General features: G+C 35.6%; 4 protein-coding genes and 1 long non-coding RNA gene across 7 annotated transcripts; 4 read left to right on the forward strand and 1 right to left on the reverse strand.

The window, feature by feature from the left end:
• Positions 1 to 1,630: 1,630 nt before the first annotated feature.
• Positions 1,631 to 3,270, forward strand: LOC120459715 (uncharacterized). The gene is made up of 4 exons (XM_039647126.2): positions 1,631 to 1,788; positions 1,868 to 1,961; positions 2,053 to 2,140; positions 2,213 to 3,270. Exons 1-4 carry the CDS (start codon positions 1,749 to 1,751, stop codon positions 2,897 to 2,899), a joined length of 909 nt encoding a protein of 302 aa, XP_039503060.1. The 5' UTR covers positions 1,631 to 1,748; the 3' UTR covers positions 2,900 to 3,270.
• Positions 3,271 to 4,619: 1,349 nt separating this feature from the next.
• Positions 4,620 to 7,187, forward strand: LOC120459714 (uncharacterized). Its single transcript, XM_039647125.2, has 4 exons — positions 4,620 to 4,792; positions 5,096 to 5,189; positions 6,000 to 6,093; positions 6,227 to 7,187. Exons 1-4 carry the CDS (start codon positions 4,771 to 4,773, stop codon positions 6,932 to 6,934), a joined length of 918 nt encoding a protein of 305 aa, XP_039503059.2. The 5' UTR covers positions 4,620 to 4,770; the 3' UTR covers positions 6,935 to 7,187.
• Positions 7,188 to 9,003: 1,816 nt separating this feature from the next.
• Positions 9,004 to 14,380, forward strand: mxh (myxovirus (influenza virus) resistance H). Its single transcript, XM_039647128.2, has 13 exons — positions 9,004 to 9,162; positions 9,283 to 9,479; positions 9,555 to 9,692; positions 9,788 to 9,942; positions 11,120 to 11,258; positions 11,354 to 11,552; positions 11,655 to 11,733; positions 11,809 to 11,931; positions 12,017 to 12,149; positions 12,393 to 12,551; positions 12,650 to 12,726; positions 12,816 to 13,073; positions 13,174 to 14,380. Exons 1-13 carry the CDS (start codon positions 9,113 to 9,115, stop codon positions 13,396 to 13,398), a joined length of 1,932 nt encoding a protein of 643 aa, XP_039503062.2. The 5' UTR covers positions 9,004 to 9,112; the 3' UTR covers positions 13,399 to 14,380.
• A 1,308-nt stretch (positions 14,381 to 15,688) lies between these two features.
• LOC120459718 (interferon-induced GTP-binding protein Mx2) lies at positions 15,689 to 25,520 on the forward strand. 2 transcript variants are annotated; one of them, XM_039647129.2, is made up of 13 exons: positions 15,689 to 15,877; positions 16,863 to 17,059; positions 17,294 to 17,431; positions 20,565 to 20,719; positions 20,795 to 20,933; positions 21,539 to 21,737; positions 22,000 to 22,078; positions 22,218 to 22,340; positions 22,711 to 22,843; positions 22,937 to 23,080; positions 23,199 to 23,275; positions 24,183 to 24,392; positions 24,480 to 25,520. In XM_039647129.2, the coding sequence occupies exons 1-13, from the start codon at positions 15,789 to 15,791 to the stop codon at positions 24,705 to 24,707; spliced, it is 1,911 nt and encodes a 636-aa protein (XP_039503063.2). In that variant the 5' UTR covers positions 15,689 to 15,788; the 3' UTR covers positions 24,708 to 25,520. The 2 variants fall into 2 exon arrangements, with proteins under 2 accessions (XP_039503063.2, XP_039503064.2); XM_039647130.2 differs by lacking the exon at positions 15,689 to 15,877 and adding an exon at positions 16,516 to 16,754.
• Positions 18,323 to 20,414, reverse strand: LOC148965077 (uncharacterized). Of its 2 annotated transcripts, XR_016150600.1 has the most exons (4): positions 20,165 to 20,414; positions 19,987 to 20,074; positions 19,834 to 19,907; positions 18,323 to 19,644 (listed from the first exon to the last, which is right to left on the reverse strand). It is a non-coding gene; the product is annotated as an uncharacterized LOC148965077 (long non-coding RNA). The 2 variants fall into 2 exon arrangements; XR_016150599.1 differs by lacking the exon at positions 20,165 to 20,414 and having other exon boundaries at positions 19,987 to 20,154.
• Positions 25,521 to 26,615: the final 1,095 nt, after the last annotated feature.

Genomic DNA, 26,615 nt, shown 5'->3' on the forward strand with positions numbered 1-26,615 from the left:
CGCAAAGTATTTGCAACCCCAAAAAGCATTTTTGAGAGAAACAGAAAAGGTGAATGTATATACGAACAAGTTCTGCGTTTAAGATTAAGATCTCGACAATAAAGCAAACAAATCTGCTCGCATTTGTCGGCCCTGTCTCAACTTTATAACACGGTTGGAGCGCGACTTGACTGATTTTAACAAATGGAGATCATCTGTCCATCATCGTATAAAGCCCGCCCTGGCAATTTGATTGGCCGGACGATGTCTTGTTTTCTGGGTTTAACAATATAGACATAGACAAATGCATTGTAAAAACCATTCAAACATTTTTTTTTTTGTTGGCACAAATGATATGCCATACACACTTTCCTGCCTTTTAAATACATCTGAAAGTTTCATGCATAAGCTGCTTGGCATATATGCATTAACTGGGCCACATCTCTCTTGTCCAATTAGTTGATGAATTGTATGTTGACACTCCATCCTGATAGGACTTGTTGACTGTTTCTTCATTAGGGAAGAAGTCCCTCTCTATTATTAATAGTTTAGCAGAGGCTTGTAAAGGTCAAATGCATTGGTTGAGATTTCAAACATGAATATCTGGATAGGATAATAGCACTGTTAGCCTACATAAAGAACACTGTACTTATTTTATAGGTAAATCTGACGTGGAGATGTTATAACCCATTATTATTATATTAAAACCAATCTCACATTGTGCCTTTGTGTAGAGTGATAGCTACTATGTTGTTGTTTTTTTTCTTCACTGGGCTAAGGGCATACTTTCATAGACCCAACTCTTCTTTGAACTTACATTTTAATCTTGTGGAATTTGTGGAAAGATGTACTTTTCATATCCTAAACACAACGACCATCTGCTTATATTGGGATATCTAATTTATCCCCTTCACCATTGGGTGGAAATGTGTTGCTTGGGATGTTTTCTACATGGTTTTCTATGGGAGAAAAGTTATCATCCTCCAGGTGGCGCATGGCTGAGAACAGCAACCTCCACGAGTACTTTAAAAATCTCAGGACGTTATTATTGGGTACCTTTATTCCCTAAAAACTATAATTAGTTAAACCTATTAATAGGGTTTTTTTTAAACCCCTATCAATAGCCTATATTAAAAGTTAGCATGCAACTGACCCACGAAAAGAAATATTTTAAAAATCCTTATCTTCACAACAACTTTGATTGGTCAATTCTAATCATCGCTGAGAAAAGTAACAGCTATCACATGATTGTCCAGTGGTGCCTGTAATTTTTCTCACCGCTGTTCGGCATAGACCAATCACAGTTGTTTGTGAATACCGTATGACAAAACCTAAATAAGGACACTAAATACTTAAATAGTCTGTCTTTTAATCGAAAATACACAGAGAGTAGCTAAAATTATTATATATACATAAGCCACGCCCCGTTTAATGTTAATTCCTTTCTTTGGTCTTTGGTTTGGTCTTTTCTAGCCTAGTAATAGTCAGTAGCCATAGAAAGATCTCGTTGGTGCGTTTGAGTTTAATGTTTTACGCACACGTAGTAATTCTGTTTAAGGTCAAACTAGATTTTTCATTTCGATAAGTAGTTTTATAAGCATTCCTAAGAAGCATATTCTCTCCTTCAATATAAGGGAACTTAGTAGGCAGCCTATCCAGGATGTGCTTGTACGGCGCCATTTTCCCTGGGAGGGAATGTTAACAGAAGCACACTGCCAACGTGCACTATTAAGGGCCCTAGAAATCTGTTTTACGAAGTGATATAAAATATGGATTCAGCGTCGACCAGCTCTAAACACATCTATAAAAGTAAGTCGTTCGATTTCGCGCGAAACTAATAAGTAATGTGAGCATTAAGCTAACTAACTGGCTCTTTTATGTGCACTAGTGTCTACTGAGGATATCACAAAACTGATACAGCTGCGGTCGAGCAACTCAGCGCTTTTTGACGGGAGGAAAAATTCGTCAAAAACAGCCTGGAGGTGCGATTTGTATCATTAGAATTTGCACTGATCTCTCACAGCCTGTATTCTGATTAAAAATTATTATATTGTTAATTGTCCCCCCCCTTAGTGCAATACTCAGAGAAATGGGGCTTGATGAAAAGATGACCACTGAGCAGATTGCCAAAAAGTGGGAAAACCTGAAGGCAAGATATAAGGTTGGTCTCACTGCAAATTGTGTTTTTTAAATGCAAACATATTCAACAGTTTAATGAATTTACCAATTCAAGGATGCAAAATATCCTCCCACCGGCGTGGAGAAGAACCCCACCTGCTGGAAATGGTTCAATCTCATGGACGATGCTCTGAGTGAAGAGTTTGAAGAAAAGATCAGCCAGCAAGTGATCACATCAGAAGCTGAAAATGATAATTCGCCTCATCCGAGTAAGAGGTTACGTCAGATCAAAGTCAAAGGGGAAATATTGGAATTTCTGGAAGAGGAAGGAACTTCTGTGAATCTGCCAGCATCCACTAAACCACATCTGGATAAGGAGGGAAAAGGCAAACATACAGCGGAGAGCTATTCATTGGACATCATGAGAACCAAACTTCAAAGAGATAGACAGCTTTTAGAGAAAGAGCTTGGAGGCCTGGACAGAGAAAAAGCCCTTCTGGAGAGGGAAAGGGCCCTTGCAGATCGGGAAAGAGCGGCTCTTCATCGGGACAGAGCCCAGGTAGAGAAGGACAAAGCTGCGGTTAAAAGAGACAAGGTGTCATTGGAACAGGACAGAGCCCGACTGCAGAAAGACAGAGATGCATTGGCCAGGGACAGAGTGGCCCTTGAAAGAGACAGAAAGTCGGTGGATTTTACAAATCGCGTAAAAAGCAGTTCAGGATGCAATGGACTGGACTGCCCTCATGAAAAGAACAGAGAAAAATTAATATTCTTACTTGAAAGAGTAATTGAAAAAATGTGAAGCAACTCTGAGAATGAGGCAAACCTCAGGGAAAATACTGTGAGATATGGGATATCTGAATGCTTCTTGGGTTGTTGTCTTCGCAGTCTGAAGAGACATTTAAACACCTTATTTTTATTAAAATAATATGTTTTTTTTTTGTAATTTTCACATTTATCAAACACAGTATTGACTTGACTGGAGTTCCTTTACCACATAGATAGGTAGGGTGCACAAGCGCCCTTAAATTAATATGTTTTTGAGATTTGTTAAATTATTTGTGAGCGTTGACTAAGAAACACAGAATGTGATGCTTTATTTCTGATATAATGTAATATAAAAGTGTCTGTCTGTCTAAGTATACCGTTTGTGCCATAAAGGTCAAAACCCAAGATTGGTGGTCCGCTGTGTTTTCATTCAGATGCGCAAGAGAGACTTGAATATAGTTTAACAGGGTTTTAGTTTTGTAGCTTTAGATTTTATTGTTTATTACTTTAGTGTTAAAAGTTTGTTAAAAAGCTGTTTAATGACAGGTTCCATTTGTGACAACTTAGTTCAATTTTTTTTTCAATAAGCGGTAAGGTTTTCAACAATAAACCTAGAACTAAAAAATAAATATACACTAGACTAACAACTGGTCTCATAGTTTTTAAGTGTAATTTCCACTCAAATGTTAACAAAATGTGAAATTAAATAATAAATAAAAAATATATTATTATAATAAATGTATATTAAATCTGTATATTACAAAGATGCAGATTAAATAAAATTACATAAAAATAATTCAAAATAAAAGCATTTAGACTTTTGGATGCAACTATATCAACACAAAATATTAATTCTCTCAGAAAAATCTTACTGTTGACAGTGGTTAGATTACTTAATTAGTCACTGATAGCAAATTACATGACAAAACCTAGTTATGTAATTCATTACATTAAACATTCAAATATGGCGTTTTGATTACTTTTGACCTAACTCGTTCTCCACATCGACTTGAACAGGATAACATATTGTACCAAACTTTGTACCATTTTGAAACAAAAATCGAAATGGCGTGAATTTGTACATTTTAATGCCTTCAAAAGACAGTAATACATGGTTATATGACTCAGTGAGTGATAACTCAAATTGTAACAATGTGTTGCAATATAAATAAATAAATAAAATGTGAGAACAATAACATGTAATCATGTAATAGAGAAGTAACTGTAGTCTAATTACTAGTATTTTAAAATTTAGACTGCAACAAGTAGGCAATTTACTTTTTGGAATCAGATAAATAATCCAGACAAGAAATAATTTACCCAATGACTGTTGATCAATGTTATTTTAGTAGTTTTGAATAATATTTTCAGCTAACTTTTATTTTTATTTTTTAATGTGGTTTTTAATTTTTTATTAGCTTTTCAGTTTTATAATATATATTTTTTTGTAGTTATTTTATATTTCCAGTGATTTTAGTGCTTCACTTTAAACTTATTTCAGTTACTTGCAGGAAACATTTATTCCTTTAGTTTAAGTTTTTAATAGTAGGCCTATTTATATAATATGCCTGTTGTATTTTATTTTAGCTTTTATTCATTAGCTTTAAAAAATATTTAGCGCTTTTTGTTGTTGCATTATTTAGAATCTTATTTCACATAAACGTGTAGATTTACTATTTATTATAACTTAATATGAAATGCAATTTCGTTCAGATGTTTTGCTCCTGACAGCTAGAGGGCAATAATCTGACATCATTCGTCTGTCTGTTAGAAACGGGAAAAGCTGTGAAGAAGTGCTGTCTGCAACAAACGGTTGATGAAGAAGAGATGAAAGAAATCCATAATATTCATGATATGACTTTATATCTCATTAGAGGTGTTTGTCCACCTCTCTCACTTTAAGAAATGGCGCAGTCATCTCAACAGTGTGAGTGTCATTCAGTAAAGCTGCACTGTGTCTGCACGCATGCAAAACTTTCGCGCATTTCTCTAACTCTCTTTTATGAGTTCATATGTAATTTAACGTGCATTTAAAACCAATTTAATTTATATGACATGCGCAGTTGCAAATACCTTAATAAATGAGGATTCATCACTATTATTTCAGACTGTCATCAGTTATCAGTGTTTATAATGTGGTTTGACTGGGCTGTTTGTTTTGTATATCACATGTACAAACCTATAGTGACTTCATATTGTCCTGTTTGTTTGCATTGCGGTTCTGTTTCAGGGTCTCACAAGGACACAGAGACACTGATCAGGTGGCGCATGGCCCATGGCTATTTATTCTCAGGCTGGAGAAACACATGCAGAAATGGCTGGGAGTATGTATCTGCATCTAATGTACATGTTGTTTGTATCCTCATTTTCTTTGACAATAAAGAACTGTTAATAAAGGGGTTTTCACATTTTTTCTTCCCAGGGACCCCTATTTATTGTAACCCCCTTTCTAACATATAAAGACACATACTTCATATATAATAATAATCCATTTATATTGTGTAATACTAACAATAAAAATATTGATTATATTAATTATTGACTGTATTGTTCATCAATTATTTAAGTTTATTTTTTTTCTAAGTTGCTATGCATATGCAATATTTAATCATTTATAATATTTAGCAAATGTTTAGTTATTTTAAGTTGATTTTGTATTTGTTGCTACCCACTTTAGATTAGTTAGATTACACTTTAATGTTAAATCAAATAAATACATTTAATTATTTTAGCAGTCTTTAATAAATATAGTTACAAAGCAGATTTACGAAGAATATTTTCATAAAGCACCAAAAAAGCCAGATTAAGGTCACAATGGCAAAAGAGATCTCATTAGAAATAAACAGCTCAAATAATGGTTATAATATAAATATAATTTATTTTATACAATAATATATTTTTAGAAATTATTATACAATATAAGAAAATCTACAAATAAAATTACTGATATAATATTATACATTTTAATTCTTATTAAACATTCATTTTGACTGCCCTAAAAATGTTTTAAAAAAAAATAATATCTCAAATTTTTCAAAGACATTAGTGTCACCATAATAGTTCTAAAAACCCCAGTCTTCATCTATATTCAACTGAAATAAGAAATTGACAAAGAGATTTTTTTCTGTTTGCAGGATGTTCATTCAAGAGACAAAATCAAACCTGAATGGAAATATTACTTCTCAAAGAGCAAAACGAAAGTGGGAGAACTTAAAATGCAAATACAAGGTAAGATGGATGCATAGGGTCTGTATTATGTTATTAAAATGAAGCACTCATACTTTATTTTCTTCAGAAAATATACAAATCTAGTTGCATGCAATTGTCCTAATGTAGTTTTCTCTCTTCGCTTTTTGCCTAGGTTTTAAAAGCTCTTGCGAAGGACGTCGAAACGGTTAAACCTGAATCCTGGCGGTGGTTCAGACTCATGGAAAAGGCAGTAGATGGCGATCCCAGCGACGTCGACCCTCCTAAACCGTCCTTACTGACCAATCTGGCGGATGAGACCGAATGTGCAGCCCAGCCCTGCAAGAAGATGTATCAGGTAGAAATGGGGAGCGATATTTTAGAATTACTGACTCATTCAGTCATCGAGGTCAATACTCAAGCGACGGTAGCCGATGATGGACCCTCACTGGACACAGCAGAAAGCGTGAAAGAGAGGCCGATGGAAAAAAGCCCCCCAGAGACTCAAGACGAGCTACACTACGAAAAAGCCAAACTCAGAAGAGAGCGACAGCTTCTTGAGAAGGAGCACGCAGACCTGGACCGAGAGCGAGTGCTGGTGGAGCGCGAGAGAGCTGTCGCGGACAGAGAGAAAACCGCACTGGAGAGAGACAGAGCGCAATTGGAAAAGGACCGAGCTGCAATCGACAGGGAACGAGCGTCTCTGGAACAGGACAGAGCGAGACTGGAACGGGACAGGGCGGCCCTTGAAAGAGACAGAGAGACTTTAACCGCCATGGCTCTTGCCACAAATGCCACGGGACACACTGAACCACACTCCCCATATGCCGAGGACAGGAAAAGATTAATATTTTTGTTCGAGAAACTAATCGAGAGATTTTGAAATCACTCTGGAGCACTTAAAATGTTACTCATTCTGTAGGTATTTAAAATAATAAATTATTTAAGTTAAAGTGTTTCAGGTTAAGTTGCCCCTTTTACTTAAGATTTACATTTAGAGGAAATATGTTCCCAGCTGTGTTCACAAGTTCTAGTTCATTGCAGTTCAGTACAAAACACAATGGATAATTCATGTTAAGTTTATTCCTCCTATTTTCTGGTTCTTGGATGCATTGATTAAAGCTATTGTTTCAGTCTTTGTGCTAAATCATTTATATTTATTTAGTGCCACAAAATCTAGGCCTGGTTTCACAGACAGGGCTTAGATTATGCCAGGATTACGCCTTAGTTCAATTAGAACATTTAAGTCGCTGTTATAAATGTGGTTTAGAAAAAGACATTACTGCTGTGCATTTTGAGACAAAACAATGGCACTGACATGTTTCAAGATCTGTCTGAATTGCTTTCATTTGAGAAAGCTCAAAACATCCATTTTGGTCTGAGACTCGACTTAAAGGGTTAGTTCACCCAAAAATAAAAAAAATTCTGTCAGTATTTACTCACCCTCATGTTGTTCCAAACCTCTATGTCTTCATTTGTTCTGCTGAACACAAAGGAAGATATTTGGAAGAATGTTTTAATCAAACAGATCTCATTCCCCATTGACTACCATAGTATGTATTTTTCCTACTATGGTAGTCAATGGGGAATGAGATCTGTTTGATTAAAACATTCTTCCAAATATCTTCCTTTGTGTTCAGCCGAACAAATAAACACATAGAGGTTTGGAACAACATGAGGGTGAGTAAATACTGACAGAATTTTCATTTTTGGGAGACCTGCGTCCCAGTTTGAAGGCTGCATGTGTCATTGACGATATCTCATTTCAGAAAAGTAACCATTATACAACTGACAGTTATTCGTCATGGAGCATAATAAGTTCTTCCTTTGGAATGTAATGGTTAGTTTTCTGAAATGGGGCAACTTCAATGATGTATGTATGTGACCAACAAATGTGAATTCAGGAGGATGCAGCTTTTAAAATGAGAAATATTTTAGAGAATATGTTTTCCTAATGTTTTCTTCGTAGAGAGTTGATGAGGGGACTAATTCGAGCATTAAAATGACAGCTTTAAATTGAGATTAAAAGTGGGCTCACATTTACTGATGTTTGGCAAATTTTAGCTGGAAAAAATCCAATAATTTTATTAGGGATCCATGCGAACTGGAATTACACATGAGGGTGGAATATTTCTCCATTGCAGATTTTGTAACAAGATCAAGTTGGTTACTTCTTGGTTTGAAAGTGATTTTTGTGTGAGACATTCTGCATACATAGCTACATTATTGACAATGGACCTTTCTTCCTCACAAAATTTTGCTGCTAGATACACGTAATATATTTAACTGTTGCATTTTTTTTTTTTTTTTTGCTGACACAGCTTTCTAAAAATGCCGTTCCCAAGATAAAATTATGTTTAAATAGTGTTTGAGGTTGTAGATCCACAGTACTTTTTATAATACAATACATCTTGTAATAACTGCTGCAACCCATAGCCCAAGGGATAGCATTTGAAATTTTTTTTGTATGCAAATCATTTACTGAAACTGCATGGCATGTTTAAATGCAAAAGACAAAACAAAACATCTTTTTATAAAATTTAGCAATTCAGCTTTTGTGGTAACTGTTTCCTCATTCAGGTCACATCAATAATATTATAGCTTAAATATACAGCACAGCGACAAATGATCTTTCAATAATTTTCTCATTGTGGAATCTGAGTCTGTTAAACTATAAAAAATGGAATTTAAGAAAACAATTATTTTCCAAGTTTGATAGTTGAAAAATAAGCACATGAAACACGCTAATACTATACAAAGCAACTAGTTCCCATAAAACAATGGCCCAAACCACAGTATATTTGCATTCTGTAGTTTCCCTAACTCAAGGTCAGTCCAAGTGCTGACCATATCCTTTCTGTAAAACTGTAAATCTAAATTCTGCTTATGGTTTACTATTGTTATCCGTGGAGCCCTCCTCCCCCTTATATTAAACCTATAAAAGGTTCATAGTATGCATGCGAAACTGATTTGTTTCGCCAAACTAGTTCTAATTAAAACACATTTGCAGCTAAAGGAAAGCACTTAAACATTTTTTTAGGATCAATCAGTGATTTCAGTCATGGACAGCTCACCAGAAATATTGGATTTTGATTCTTCAGATGAAAATGGGTAAGGCACATTTTTATTCTGCACTTAAACTTACAATGCAGGCTTCAAACTTTCAATAAATCAATCATGTTTTTTTTTTTTGGAAACCAATTCAGTGTAACTGTCAAATGTGTTTTTAAGTCCCGAGAACAGTGGAATATTTCTGCAGCAGTGGGAAGCGCAGGTTCGGCCCTACATTGAGATGATTGACTTCATGAGGCAGATTGGCATTGAAAAGGAACTTGCACTGCCGTCCATTGCAGTGGTGGGAGACCAGAGCTCAGGGAAAAGCTCTGTTCTAGAGGCGCTGTCAGGAGTCGCTCTGCCTCGTGGGAGTGGTATGTTGTACACCTGAAATACACTGTATCTATCTTATTTATACGTTAGGAGGCTGATTCTGATGGTCCATTCAGGTATTGTAACTCGCTGTCCACTGGAGCTTAAACTCAGGAAACGGAAAATTGGGTGCGAATGGACCGGCATAATCTCTTACAATGATGTGCGAGAGACCTTTAATGATCCCACACAAGTTGAAAGTTATGTCAGAAAGGGTGAGGCAACATATCAAGCTATTATCATTTATAAATCATAATATATAGCTTAAGATTGAATAAATGAATGTTGAGTATTTGTTTGTCTTTAACAGCACAAAATCAGCTTGCTGGAGATGGGGTAGGAATCTGTGATGATCTGATCAGTTTAGAGATCTCATCACCTGATGTTTGCGACCTCACACTGATCGATCTACCTGGTATAACAAGAGTACCTGTAAAAGGGCAACCGGAAGACATTGGAGACCAGGTGATATGAAAATTTTTGCACTTCATTTTAGTTTACTTACAGCGTATTTACAAGGTAATAACCTGGGTTAGGCTTAGTACCTAGTTATTACCCCGTTATTACTAGAATAAGTACTTACAGTCCTATTCCCTGTGTACATACTATGTAAGTGTTACAGTAATTAACTGGGTAAAAACTAGATACTAACCCCGGTAGTTACCTTATAATACCCAGTATTCTCTTGGTATATTGTAAGTACATGCAAGTAGGCGTACTGTTATAAGGAGCATCCAAAAATGAGAAAAACATTCATAACACTTTACAATATGGGTGCACTAATATGCATTAATTCATGCTTAACTAATGCACAGATAATCATGAGTTAATGTATAACTCATGAAGAACTAAACCATTAATTAATGATTACTGCATCAGCAACTAATAAAGAGTCTATATGATTAATAGATTAAGTAATACATGAATTGCTATTAATTCAGTGTCATTGTGTATTAATTCCTTAATAACATATTTTATTAACTAATAGTGTAAATTAATGTGTTAATTACCACAATTAGTCAAAGCTTTGCACTTCAACTTCCAGTTGTCTGCTTTAATTAATCATTAGCTAATGATTTGCAAAGGTATCATTATGCTATGACTTTACTTGTTGGGGCACATCATTATTAACTAGTCATTTAGTAATTGTAGTAATTCGCACATGAATTTGCAGTAACAATGAAGTAATTAATCATGTATTAATGCATATTAGTTTACCTGTCATATTATCTGGAAGTTGAAATACAAGGCTTTGGCTCATTTTGGTAATTAACATATTAATTGACATTATTAGTTAAAAAAATGAGTTATTATGGAATTAATCCACAATTACATATTTAATCAATAACAATTCATGTATGAACTAATACATTAACCTTACATACTCTTGATTATTTCCTAATGTGGTAATGATTAATGAATAGCTTAAATGATCATTAGTTACACATTAATTCAGTATTATCTGTACATTAGTTAAGCATGAATTAATGCTTATTAGTGTAAAGTGTTACCAATTTAATATAAAAGAATAAATGTGAAACCTGGACACTACTTGCTGAATAAAACCTGCAACATGATGGATGTTACATGCATTCAGTTTGAATTGTTTCACGTCTTAATTTTCTTTATTGAATAATTGCAGATTCGACGCCTGATATTGAAATTCATTGGGAAAAGAGAAACCATTAATTTAGTCGTTGTTCCCTGCAATGTTGACATCGCAACCACAGAAGCACTTAGAATGGCTCAGGGTGTTGATCCTGATGGCTCGAGGACTTTAGGTATTATTACACATCTATTTGACTATTTAGATTAGAAAATTAGTTTTGCTTGATATAATGCATAATATCTGTTCAAACACTTTTTATTGCTTCAGCAATATTGACAAAGCCAGACCTGGTGGATAAAGGAGCAGAGGCTGACATCTTACAAGTACTGCAGGGTAAAGTAGTTCCTCTCAAAAAGGGCTTCACCATTGTCCGATGTAGAGGCCAGAGTGACATCAATGAAAACGTTCCTCTGGCTGAAGCCACGAGACAGGAAAACGAGTTCTTCGCCAATCACCCGGACTTCAGGTATTACGTTGCATTCAACCTGGTAGATATTCTACATTTATCTGTAATATTTTATGTAATGTTCAAAGCCACTTAAAAGTTGTTTTATTCTGTTGCCACCAGTTATCTTCTTCAAGAGCAGAGAGCCACAATATCCTGCCTGGCCACCAGACTCAGTAAAGAGCTGGTCGAACACATCAGGGCAAGTCTAAACATTGTAAAATATTCCGACACTTGCTCTAAACACTTAAATTATGAGTTATTCCTTAATTTACAGGCTTCACTTCCATCTCTAAGTGATCAAATTCACGTCAACTTGTCTGCTGTGAGAGTCGAGCTCAAGAGTTATGATGATGGTCCTCCTTTAGAGATTGAGCGCATGGGGCCTTATCTCAGCAAGGTACAGTAAGTGCAAACATTAGCTATTCCTTGTAATATCTTAGCAATCCTGGCTGAAATTAACTTCTGTTTCTCTTTATGTGTAGAAAATCCTGGAGTTCAGTGACCAGATAAGTGAGTTGTGTAGAACAGGAGAATCACACAATGGGAACCTCTACTCGCTCCTTCGACCGGTGTTTAAGCAATGGGAATGTCATCTGAGTAACTCCAAATCATTGTGTACGTCAGATGGTGACAACATTAATGAGAACCATTTTTTCTTCATTTTTTTTCCTCTTGGTATGATTTAGCATGATTTGTATTATGGACCCATTATGCCCATATTACATTCTATCCTCCTTGTTGGACATATAGCGAGTGATGCAGTGAAAATACCAAAGTGCTGCTGCTCAGCCAACATACAAAACTTTCACCATTGACCTTTAATCTTATAATTTGTGGTAACTGTTTATTTTATTTTAGTCAAAGAGTCTGTAAAAGAGATGATAGAAAATTATGACGAGGGCCATCGTGGGAGAGAACTGGTGACCTTCAGTGATTACAGTGTATACGAATCAATGGTAAAGAAACATGTTGGAGATCTTAAACAACCAGCATTGGATACTTCAAAGCTCATCCGAGGTAGCTACCTGAACTTTAACCGGCTTTTTTTTTTACGTTTTATATGGATTACATTTAAAATGATTTACAATAACAGTTCTAATTTACAATAACCTTAGGTATTGTGCAAAAGGAGTTTAGGGTCATGTGTGAGCTGTGTTTCCCAAACTTCCCTCATCTGAGACACATAATACTGGTGTGTTAAAATGACACTTGTTTGATCACATTAAATCATCTTAAAAGACAATAAAAGCCTTAAACATAACATCTCTCATGTTCCCGTAGAACCAAATTGACGAAATTCACTCAAAACAAGAAAGCAAGGTGGATAAGAGGATCCATGAGTACATTAACATGGAGAAGCTTGTGTACACGCAGGATCCCATTTTTACCCAGAAAATCGTAGACTTCAAGTTTGTGGAAAAGAGGCAGCAGTATGAGTCCATTAGTTTGGATACGGGAGAGAACGCGACCTCGCCCAACAACTGTGCTGTGTTCGACACCAGGAGCCTGACACCTGAGAAACTGATCATCTACTACGAGGTGTAAATCAGTTTCTGACTTCAGTATTAGCTGCTCGTGTTCTTTAATATTTGGTTTTGATTGCACTGAAAAACCCCCGCATGGTCTCTCAATCAAACAGATTGTGTATCAGCGTCTGGCCGACTACATTCCTATGGTGATCCTGCTGTTCATACTGAAGGAAGCTGCCGTGATACTGCGGGCTCAAGCGATGGACCTGCGGGATGGAGCGGATGTTGTGAAGCTGCTCTTGGAGGACACAGAGGCTGGTCAGAAGAGAGCAGACTTACACCAACGCATGGAGCGGCTGCGTCTGGCATATGAACGCATCAGTATATACCTCTGAGACAGATGTTTTCTCTAACAGCTGTCCTGACATAATGGACCAGCCACTAAACATGAAACAGGCTATTTTATGGTCAGCAGCGAAGGAAAGATGATGATCAACATTATAATATTCTTACAAAGAGTCCAGTGTTTGTGGGGTTTAATGCACATTTAGATGCAAATGATTCATTCCATTTCTAAAGCTATATTATAAATATATTTGACATAATCAACTGTATAATATAATTATATTTGATGTAATAACTCCAATAACTAAATATGTGAAATAAAACATACATTTTCATGTGCGGCACTCACTTTATTGACCAATGTTGTTTATTACCTTTGATGATTCAGTTAAACCATAAGCAAAAATGACTATAGATTTTTTTGTTTTTATTGGTAAAGTAGCCTAAGTGTCCCATTCTTTCAGCACAGCTGAAAGCTTTGTTTGAGCGTCGCTCTACTGTACACGCATGATTTTGCATTTCCTTCAGCCTGAGGCATAGTACGTATTTCACTTTTGGTGTGAAAGGGTCTTTACATTTGCTCAAAAATATAACTTTTTGTTGTAAAAAAATAAGCCCATCCCAGGTGGAAAAAAAGTAACACAAAAGTAACATAACGCATTACTTTTTGAAAAAAGTACTTAAGCCCAGCTCCTTTAAATTAGTTACTTTTTAAGGGATAATGCAATATTGTAATGCTACAGAATGCCTCCTGGATGCAATGGATTCTGCATGCCAAGACATCCCAGCTGAATACTGCCAGGGGTAAATAAGGAATGCCAAATAATTCTTCCCAAGAAGCCTTGCCAGAGAAGTGTGTGATGTGGATGAGACCATGTGGCAAAATGGAGAATACCGGGATGATTAGAAGATGGCCTTTTCTGTTTGTATATTTTGCATCTTCACATACAGTAATACTGTAAATGGCAGCTATTGCATACTTTTGGTATTTTGCAGAAATACCCTGTTGCAAATAAAGCCTTTACTGCGCCATTCTGGCATTCTGTCTTCTTTTTTTCATAAACCGTACAATGCTACTCAGAGAAGGGTCATTCATTTTTTGTATTGAATTTATACGGCATAGCTAAACCCAAACAAAACTGTAGAGAGGCTTCAGAAGAATCTTCAGTGCAAAACAATCTATAAACAATACAATATACTGTCTTTTGTATAATACAATATACTGTCTTTTGCAGACCTGACATAGCCTACTGTATATAAAATAATGCAGTTTCTGTAATTCCATCTCATGTTAGTGTTTTTATGACATTGTGCTATGATTGACTAAATGTCCCAGTTGGAAGAGAACATGTGTTAGTGTTTTGGTACATAGAGTATTGTGTCAGTGTATTATTGTTTTTTGAAAATTAGTGTTGGAGTTTAGTTTACAGTGTGTGATTTTGAGCATGAACTTAACCGTATGCCATTTGTGTTTTAGGTGTTTTGTTGCGTTAAGGAGTTTAGGAAAATTGTTAAAAGTATTGAAAAAAACTGTCATAGCGATTGCAAAAAACTGTAAATGTCCAAAACTCAACTCAAAATGTATAAAGCTCAAAGCAGCTTATAGAGAAAACAGGAAAGTAATATTGTTAATAAAATTGTTAAAAATAAAATTAAAAGTCCCCAACTAAGCAAGCCAAAAAAAGGGGAAAATGCGACAATGGCAAGGAACGAAAACTCCATCAGGTGACAGAAGGGAGAAAGAAAAACCTTGGGAGAAACCAGGCTCAGTTGGGGGCCAGAAGTCAGTTTAGATCATAGTTTTCTATGTGTGTGCCAAGTTAAAGACATTGGTTTCTAATCTATATTTAAATCAAATGAATGTGTTTTTATAGTAAAATGAATAAGCCTCAGGCTGAAGGAAATGCAAATTCACAAACCTATCAGCTGTGCTGTCATTTTGGATTGAAGAATAGGATGCAGGAGAAAAAGTTCAAAAACTAATTAAAAAAACAAAAATGTGATGTTTATCTAAAGTCATTTTAGCTTAGGTTGAAGTGGATAATTCGAAATTCAGCAACAAATGTATCTAAATGTATCATTAGAACCAAGCACACTACATAACACATCCAAGACACAGTTTTAACTAGTCGCACGCAACTGGCCCCGGATCCTGCCCTAGGCACGTCATGTAAACCATACACACAAAGGCATTTTCTTTTAAGCAAAATATATGAAAATGTCTTACATTATTCTGTTTCTACTTTCAATTTCATTCTTACACACTATAAATTCAGTCTGACACACACATTTCAACTCTCTTTGATTTCTCAAATCGACATGAATATTGTGTTTGGGTGAAACCTAAATTAAATATTTTTTTTTTAGAGTTATCCAATAACAAGGACATTAACTATTCTCAGAACTAACTTTGTTTTTTCCTCTTTTGTTTTTCTATAAAATGAACAGTTCACGCGTATTTTCTTTATTCTCTTCTCCAGATCAAAGAACTGATGATGATGAAGACAGTGATAGCTCTCAAACTGAAAGGTTGGTCAAAAATGTAATTTGCTTGTTACTAATCTATTTTTTAGTTAACTGTAAATGTATTTAGAAATACATATTTTATGCTTTTATTGGCCTAATTTATTTCTTATGTACAAAAATTGGGAAAATTTATATGGTAACACTTTACAATAAGGTCTCATTTGTTAGTACATAATGTATTAACATTAACCAGCAATGAGGAATGCATTTGTTACAGTATTTATTAATACTAATTAACATTAGTAAATAAAAAAAAAATCAACTGTTCATTGTTTGTTCATATCAGTTCACCGTTTCGATTTTAATAACATTAATAAATGTTGAAATTAACATGAATTAATGCTGTAGAAGGTCTTAGGTCATGCTAACTAATGAAACCTTGTTGTGAAATATTACCATTTATGTTTTACATTTATACGTTTATAAATTCATATTTAAAGTTCTTTACATTTGTATGATATTGAAAGTTAAAAAAAACATTTTATCATACAAATAAAAAAATAATAAATAATGAATATAAAGGATTAATAAAAAAAATTTTTATAAAAAAATAAAAGGGAAAGCATGCTATACTGTCACGGTGTGGCTCTGGCTGAAGGACGAGGAGACCGGAGTATCGGTAGAGAACAGGTATTTACTATAAACAGGCAGGAAGACAGGAATAAGGCAACCACACAGGTTCACAATAAACACAGACATCGACCGACAAGACTGAATGAAACTGAACAGAACTAAATGCACAGAGGAATCAGGCTAAGTGGGGTGAACACAGGTGAAAATGATAATGACAGGACGAGGAACAGGTGGCTGATTGGGGAGTGAGTCCGGGAGAGGAACAAAAGGATCCGGGGAAGTGTAGTGCAGATGACGGGACAAACAGGTGAAGACGACAGACTGTGACAGCTACAAAGGACATAAACTGAATAAAATAATAAAGTATACAATCAGCGAGTTTTTTTTTTAAACAAATACATTTTTGTATTTATAGTGAGCAAATGAAGGGAGCAGTTCACAGTCATTTAGAGAGGAGCATTCGTCCGTACATCGATCTGATTGACACTCTGCGGTCTGTTGGCATTCACAAGGACGTGGCATTACCGACTATTGCAGTGATCGGAGACCAAAGTTCTGGGAAAAGCTCTGTGTTGGAAGCGCTGTCTGGAGTTGCATTTCCAAGAGGAAGTGGTGAGCATGAGTGCTGGAAAATCTATTCAAGAAATGTTACTAGCTAAGAGTTTACTCCATAAAAAGGTTTATGGAAGTTGAATCCTTCAACTTCATCAATAAAATAGCTTCTAAAGAAATTTAGAAAATAGTATGCAATAAATTTAATGACATTTCTGCCCATCAAATTGTTATTATTGTTCTTGTAACATTATCAGTTTTCTAATATTTTTAACTGAACTGTGTTTGCAATAGGAATTGTCACCAGATGTCCACTAGAGCTGAGGCTGAAGAAGGTTACAGGTAAAGTCAACTGGAAAGCTGTTCTGTCCTACCGAAAGAAGAGAATTGAATTTGTGCATTCTTCATTGGTTGAAAGACATGTTGAAACAGGTTAGTAAAATTACTAGCAATCTGTTTTTTTTTGTTGTTTGTTTGTTTTTTGTCAAGTGTTCAAAGCATATTGCCTAATAGGCTATGCATTAACAGAGCATGTGGTTGAGACTGAGGGAAAATTAACACTATGTAAAAAGTGTAATACAGACGAAGCTACTACCAAATAAAATCTATCTTTAATGTCACATTAACACAAACAAAGAAGTAGTTCACTTTTAAAAAAAAACTTTTGCTGATAATTTACACTCCCCCATGTCATCCATGTCCACGTCATTCTTTCTTCAGTCGAAAAGAAATTAAGGTTTTTGATGAAAAGATTCCAGGATTTTCTCCATATAATGGACTTCATTGGGAACCCATTGGTTCAAGGTCCAAATGAGAGTTTCAGTGCAGCTTCAAAGGGCTTTAAACGACACCTCTATAGAGCATCACAGTCCCGCCCACAGCCCGAGAGAGCGTTGGTGCCGGAAGTAAATTTCCCATTCATTTCTCCCATTGACATTTTGTAAAAATCCATATCTAAAGAGTATAAGAGCATGTCTGAGGATAACCAGCTACGGCTGAACTCATAAGCATTAAAAATATAATATGAATGCATTATAAAAATACTAATTATAAAATGCATTAAAATGAGAAATTCTATTTCTTCTTTCGCTGCAAAATAAAGTTATTTCACTGTGACAGAGTCCTTACACAAATGTGAATGGAGAAATTGTATTGAATTTTTCCTTGCGGCACTGGCTGTGGGCAGGACTGTAGAGTGCAGAAGTTATGACCAAAACGCGGAAGTGAATTAGCATTTTAGCACTACCAGTTCCCTCGCACTAAACTAAGTCTATGGGATTTTTGAACGGGTTTTTGCTAAATCGCTTGAAATAAGGTCTGTGGTGAACAAAGCCTCTAAATATTTTCACGTTTTTATCTATGACATAGAACAACCTGCTTCTATTTTTTTTAACTTTATTGTGTCTGCTTGTGTTTTTAAAAAAACTTTATATAGGCTTCAAAATCAAATGTATTAATTTTGGATTAACTTGTAAAGATTATCTTGATAGATAGAAACGTGTAAGGGTCACAACTCTTTGTTAAACACAGATATTATTTTTTGCGATTTCCCAAAAGTTTATGGGGAAAATGCATGGCTATATGCTATATATATAATATATAGCTATATGCTATATTTAAAATCCTTTTTTTAATTGATTTTATGTAATATTCAAATTTTCGGAGATTTTGAATTTGGGGTTTTTATAAGCTGTAAGCCATATTGCACGACATTCTCATTTTTTGAGTTTCACCTGTACACTGTTAGTCACAGAAAATGATAACAACACTCATATTCTGCACATCTACACTTATATTCTGGAAAATACGTTTCTGTGGAAAACAGTTTACTTCTAATATTTTGCATTTGTATCTTGGATGGCAGACTAATGTTGTCATTTGTGCTATAAAACAATGATTTGATTATTGCAATTAAATAAAGTAAAACATATGTAGCCCCCCCATACGCAATGGCAGTAATAATTACACTAGTGACCACTACGCCACCCCTTAGACAAGACTAGTCAGAGCAAGGGGACAAAAAAAACATGCACAGGCTTGGATTAACAAAAAAAATACAATCTTTATTTAAGTTAAAATTGAGTCATTTAGGGTTGTGAATAAATAACATGAACATACATCACATGACATAGGGATAACCAATAGGAGGGCGGGCCACCGGAGGACAAGTTTACCCAGGCCTAGGTTTCAATACCACCCGTGAACTAGAGCACACCCTTACGGTAGAGCCAAACCTAAACTCCGCTTACACACTCACAGCAATCATGCTCTTTGAGCCACTTCTAAGAGGTGCACACTCACAGCATTACACTACACACAATGGTTCCAATAATGGGTGCCACACGAAGGAAACTAAGCTAGCACCTGGTCGCTAGTCTTTCCTATGGGCCCGATCCACCCCAAGACTATTACTGGGGAAGGGGAAGACACCAACAACAACTAAGAAAAAAAAAGAAAAATAACACTAGCCGGTGGTCACACTTTGTTTCACCAACACAATTCTCTTACAACCCACCGGCTAGTGGAAAAGAAAAAAAGAAAAGAAACAAAAAAAACAGTATCAAACAAAATGTCTAACAAGCAGCACCTGCACATTCATACACATTCAAAGAGAACAGCAGCCGACAATGGACTGGCTGTAGCTTCTAAAATAAAATAAAAAAACAGTTAAGTGCTCTGTGTGCATACAATTCATAAGCAGTAGTCTACTACACATAGCTAGTAAACACACGCCCAACCATGAAGTCATTATCAGTCAGGCTATTTACATAAAGCTACTAAACACACATTTTCCTTTTTACCGCACACACATAATAATCATAATCCTTACATACCTGCCGGCCGGCTAGCAATCGTATGGGCAGACAGTGTTTTGCAGCTGCACAATCTCACCAGGGTCACAAAAACGCTGGCGAACAGAACAACCCATTACAATCCAAAACACTAGACAAGCAGGTATGCGTTAACCCAGCTAGATTTAAATGTACCTCCTCTGTGTTCATCAATCCAAACATTCCAGCATGTTTCGGGAGCATAAACACAAACCATAGCGCTGTTGGTCGTCACTCGCAATCCCTTAACCCAGTAGTAAGAAAAAGAGATCGCCTTAGTGCACTGAACCCAAATAGCCATTATAGTCATACAACACAGATAGTTTGGACATACCTAACACCGCACCCCGGAATACTGCTGCGACTCCGACCCTAACAGGCCCGGCAGTGGAAATGCGGCTATTGTTTTGCTACCGGCATGAGGACCCCAGGTGCCTATATACCTGCCTGCTCTCAATTTCCAACCACTCCCACCCACATTAGCTACCGCAGCAACACGGGGAGAAAGCGAAAGCGAAATGATACAGAGAAAGGGGGAGATGAGAGAGATAAACACAGAACGTCTCAAACCCACAGGCTACACATAATTTTTTTGGTAGCATAACTGCCACCTTTTCATATGATGAAAGTTTTAAAAAACTCAGCACTGTATCAATCCTTTTATATTGATGGGGGTATTTTAAAACTACATATTTTCATTTATTAATAAACTAAAACATACAAATGTGTTACAGCCCAGAATGAGCTGGCAGGAAGTGGGGTAGGAATATGTGATGAGCTCATCACTTTAGAGGTCATGTCACCAGATGTGTGTGACCTCACACTGATCGATCTACCTGGAATTGCCAGAGTCCCAGTAAAAGGACAGCCAGAGGATATTGGATACCAGGTGAGCAGCATAACCGGATTTACAAGTCACATTCTGTACCGTACCAGTTTTAAAACCATGTCTCATGTCTTATAGATTAAAAGACTCATAACAAAGTTTATTGAGAAGCAAGAGACTATAAACCTGGTGGTGGTCCCTTGTAACACTGACATTGCAACAACAGAGGCATTAAAAATGGCACAAGAAGTAGATCCTGAGGGCAGAAGAACTATCGGTAATGCACTCTCACCAAATAACTTTGATTTATGAGCACCTGTGTCAAAAATGCTCATTTTGAAAGGATTATCCTTGGTCATCTGGGTGAATAGTTGTCGGTGTTTATTATAACTTGCCTATCGAAAAGCTGTGGGAGTAGATAATGTTATACTTTTTATGTTGCATAATATTCATAATCATTTGGAGAAAGTTCTGTTAGGATAATTTTGTGTTTTAACCTACTACAGTACAACTATTATGTAGGTATTGGATTATCCTCTATGTCGACCCCAATTTGTTAGTCAGGGTGATAAAATATCTGATATTATTATGACTAAAAAAAGTCCACCACAAGGCACAGTTTTATTCCATTGGTGTCAGTTGGAAGCTAAGCTTCTTTATGTTTGTTATTGAATCATGGTCAGTGTTTTGTTTTACACAGCACTCTGTTGGGGATGTATAGTTTTACTGTAGATGATAAAAATGGGATTAATAAACTGATTAGAAAGGCTGGTTTGGTATTTTTGTATGTATTGATTGTTGTTCTTTTTAATGTTCAATTGTCTATTTGTGTTGTTTGTGATGTGCAATGGTGCCAAATGAGTTTTCATTCTCATTTTACAGCTGTTTTGACCAAGCCAGATCTCATAGACAAGGGAACTGAGAAGAACATTCTGGACATTGTCCACAACAAAGTGATTCCTCTCCACAAAGGTTACATCATGGTGAAGTGTAGAGGACAACAGCAGATCGATGAGAACATTCCTCTGGAGGAGGCGACAGAAATGGAGAGAGATTTCTTCCAAAAGCATGACCATTTCAGGTTACAGTCTAATTTTCTAATTTAACTTTGTGTTCCCAAAAAATATTCTGAAAGACTTGATTCATACAGTTTAGGTCAGATTTTGTTTTCACAGTAATGCCACAGAGGAACAGTTTTTGGTTCTCTTCAGTGCATCCTTTTCCATAAAGAACCTTCTTTTTTGGATAAAAAATGTTCCATGGACGTTACAACTCTTAATAGCTGGTTAGCATTTGGACTAAACTAAACCACCTTACAAAAAGTGCTTTGTCATTTTCAACAGTTGCCTCTTGGATGAGGATAAAGCAACTATTGAATGTCTTGCGGTCAAACTGACACAAAATCTTGTTGATCATATCAAAGTAAGTTTTTAAATGTCTCAAACTAAAGGCCTGTTTACACTGAACATGAATTTACTGTAGGTATATTGCAAAAATGCAGATAGATTACGAGACTATAATAAATCATGTTTTTGTTTTTTTTTAAATCCGTCTTCGCCAGAAATCACTGCCACAGCTCATTGAGCAGATAATAACACAGTTGTGGGAAGTGAAGAATGAGCTCAAGGAGTGTGAAGCTGGACCACCACAGGACACTAAGGGAGCCAAACAGTTCCTCATTGAGGTAGGATCTCAAGTCATCGCATCTTCTTGCTTCTGAGAATTATCATTTGGAGCTCAAGCTGCTAGAACCCTATTGCGTTTGTTGTGATTTTCTCCTTCTACCTTATGTACCGGCTCGAAAAATATCTTGACGTCAGATATATAGTCCCAAATCTCATCACTGTCCAGGCACACGTACACACCACTGTCTGACAATAGGTGTTGCTATGGTTATGATTTAAAAAAAAAGCTGCGTCTATTAAACTCCTTGTTGTATTATAAATTATTTTCTCACCCTAATGTCTTTTTCTACCTGCCCAGAGACACTTTTGCTGTAAAATGAGACTGTACATGAACATGTACATGTAACAAATACTTTATCTTTATCACAGATCCTAACAAGATTCAATGAACAAATCAACTCCTTGTCATCAGGGGAGCTGATTAATCCAGAAAATATGTTTGTCCAGCTTCGGGCTGAATTCAAGAAGTGGAATGATCATCTTAACAGCACAAAGCCAACCTGTCAGTATATTTACAACGTTAAACATTTTTTGAATTTACTGTTGTTGGAAATTTTGCTTGTTGTTGGGAAATCCATTTTGTTCTTAAAACAAGTTTGCAGTTTGAAAGAGTTTAGCCAGAATTACAGAGGGAGGGAACTGCTCGGTTTCAGCAACTACAGTGGGTTTGAGTTGGTTCTGCGGGAGCATGTGGCCAAACTTAAGAAGCCAGCCATTGAATTGCTCATTGCAATCAAAGGTACTGTACTGTCACACACCTAATCTCCATTACAAAACTAAATGATTAGATCACAATTAAATTAATGTTTAATAGCACATCTAAACTTGTCTTTTTGATTTATGTATTTCTCCTGAAGCCATCATCCTCAAGCAATTCAAAGATGTGTCCTATCGATGTTTTCAGAACTACCATGTACTTCGAAACATTACTATGGTAAATAGTGCTACATTCATAGTTTTTCTCTTTCCCCCAACAAAAAAGTTTAAACAAACATAATAATTATCATTCAGGGAAAAAAAAGAAAAAAAGTGTGCTTTTGCCTCACTTGCCTTGCGGCTTGCGCTTTTGTGTTTTTAACCCAATTCTTTGAAAAAGAAGAGGAGAGTTAAAGAGTTAGTTCACTCAAAAATGAAAATTCTGTCATCATTTACTCACCCTCATGTCGTTGCACACACTTAAGACTTTTGTTCATCCAAGCGGAACACCAAATGAAGATATTTTCAATTAAATCTGAGAGCTTTCTATCTCTCCATTGACGGCTGCACAACTACCACTAGCACAAGTTCATAAAGAGATTAAAACCTCTCCTCATGAATTGAGCAGTTTAATCTAAATTATATTTTATATGATGAACAGATTTAAATGATTTTATTCACAATTCATCAACTCACACATTGGTTATAGTAAACGGAAGCTCAAGCATGATTGATGTGCAAGAACCAATGAGGTTTATTCTTGTACGTTTGAGCTTCAGCAAGAACCGCAAGAAGGTTGAGCTTCTGTTTATGTTTGCTGATCAATGTTTATGTGTGAAAAAAGCCTAAATTCAGTGTCTGTTCATCATTTGAAGTAATCGTGTCTCTTCAGAAATTTTTCACTAAACCACATATGGATTATTTTTACGATCTCTTTCTTAACTTTTTTGAAGTGTCAAAGTGGTAGACATGAGGGTGGGTAAATGATGGCAAAATTTGGATTTTTTTTATAAAAATATCCATCTTTGCAATGATAATCAACATTAAGCTTCAAATGCTTTTAATTGAACTAACTTTGTACTGATCGCGAAATATCCCTTTAATTAGGTACTCTTTCCTCTGTACTTCTTTATTTGAAACCATAGAACAAAATCTACAATATTCAGTCAAGTCAAGAAGACAAAACAGAGCAGAGGATCTCAGAGCAGTTTGAAATGGAAAACGTGGTCTACACTCAAGATCCCATCTACTTGAAGTTCTTGAACGAGATTAGCGAAGAGACATTTTCAGAAGATCAGTTACATGTCTTTGACATAAAAAGCAAGTACAGTGAAATGCTCCAGGCATATTATGAGGTAGAGCTTCTTTCTATAACAAATATTGTTTTGCTTCAAGTCTGACTGCAGTACTTGTGTGGATGTTACTCTTTGATTTTCTTTCAGATTGTGGTGCAGCGAATGGCTGACCAACTGCCCATGATGATCTTGTTTTTCATGTTGAAGCAGACTGCTCAGCTTCTGTCTACTGAAATGTTGACTTTACTGGATGGGGCAAATGTAGTGAGTGAGCTCCTGTTTGAGGACTCTGAAGTTGGCACAAGACGCAGATACCTACAGGCTCGCTTGGACCGTTTGACTGCTACCCAGGAAGCACTTAGTGATTTTAATTGAGGGACCTGTAACTGACTTATCATGTCATGTGATTTCTTGATCTCCTCGTGTGTTCTTCTACTTCTTTTGATGTCTTATGGCAGTTGTCAAACCAGTTTATGATGCATATTCCACCACCTACTGGGATGGTGTGTGTGGTGTTGATATCAAGAGTAAATGTAAAACCTATATTTCATTATATAACTGTAATTTTCAGGAAATTTCTAAGAGTTTTATGAATTTTATAAGAACTGTTTAGCAAAATCTGTAATCTCAGAGAATTAATACCAGCAAATTTTAACTCCTCTTTTAACTGGAGTCATTTTTTTCCAGTCAAACGGCTTACTTTTTAAATCAACACATGCTCCACTCTTTCTGGAAGTTCATAATAATTACACTGACTGGATTCATGTTTCCCTATCATCTGGATTGATTTATAAAGAGAGTGTACATTTTTTAATCAAGATATATCGTCCCTTCTATAACCATAAGCGGCTCTTAAACGACTTTTTTTATGTTGGCTATATTATACAAATATTGCTGTTTGTTTCCTTTATCTCACCTCTCTTGCCACATCTTTCAGAAAGCTACTTTAATTAAACTTTTAATTTACTCTTTTCAAGGGTAGGAAGCCTGTTTTACCTTGTCCACCTCCTTATTTCCCTTCACTCCAACATGAGCTGGCATGGCACCCATAAAAAACCCTGCTATAATTCGCAGTTGGCATATTGTATACTAGCTTGGGTCTCCCCATGCTGCCTTTCTGCAGCACGATTTTATTCACGCTGCTATAGGCAGTCTGGATACCATGAACCAAATTTTCCCCTGAGATAGGGAAACTGTTGTTTTTCTCTAACAACAATTTAACTAAAATTATCAAATTATCTTACAAATAATAGGCCTTCATTCAAATAAATTTCATAAGTTTTATCATATATTTTTAAATACACAAAATCAATTTAATTTCTTATACAGTCCAATATCACCTCGTGTTGTTATTTTGTGTGAGAAAAACTGGAAAATCACTGATCATTGATTAAAATAACTCGCATTTGATTGGCTTATACAGTGTTTATTTTATATAAATATAATGACTTATGATTGCCTATAGATTATTATACTTAATATTATATTAATGTATTACATTACATTATAGTAATAACAGTAAATTATGCATAATTTCATGCAACGAACACTAAATCTAATCCTAACCTTACCCTAGTAAGTACATGTAGTTAATTATTAATCCGTACCTAAATGTATAATTACGCTGTAACATGGACACCCTAAAATATATTGTAACCCACTTTTTTTAAGGTGTCATTGTTACAGTTTAATTATACATTTAAGTACTGAGTATAGTTATCATCTACGTGTTAGGGTTTGAATGAGGGTTTGGTTCAGTTCCATGTAATTATGCATAATCTATAGTTATTGCTAACTAAATGTAACGAGTAATAAGACCACCATTGTAAAACAACGTCTTACCATTTTTTCCAGTCTTTGGTCATACCCATTTAAGTGGATAATAGATATACCGTATGACCAGTTTTGGGGAAAGTTGCTTTTTAAAAATAATGTATTACAATATTGCGTTACTTAGTAACCTTTTATTGAAATTGTGTTACTTTTTCCTCATCTGGGCTGGGCTTGCTTATTTGCTTTTAATAGCAAATTTTATATATATATATATATATATATATATATATATAAAATTTGCTATTAAAAGCAAATAAGCAAGCCCAGCCGTCCCTCAGCCGTATATATATTTGGCAAATATAAAGGCCCATTAAAAGTCCCTAACTAAGCAAGCCAAAAAAGGCGAAAAATACGACTGGCAAGGAATGAAAACAATTTTCAAAATGTATGAAAATGTCTTACATTATTCTGTTTCTGCTTTCATTCTTACACACTATACATTCTTGTCAT

This window comes from Pimephales promelas, chromosome 25 (genome assembly GCF_988280905.1).
Source record: "Pimephales promelas chromosome 25, fPimPro1.hap1.1, whole genome shotgun sequence".
In the NCBI taxonomy this organism is placed as follows: Eukaryota; Metazoa; Chordata; class Actinopteri; order Cypriniformes; family Leuciscidae; genus Pimephales; species Pimephales promelas.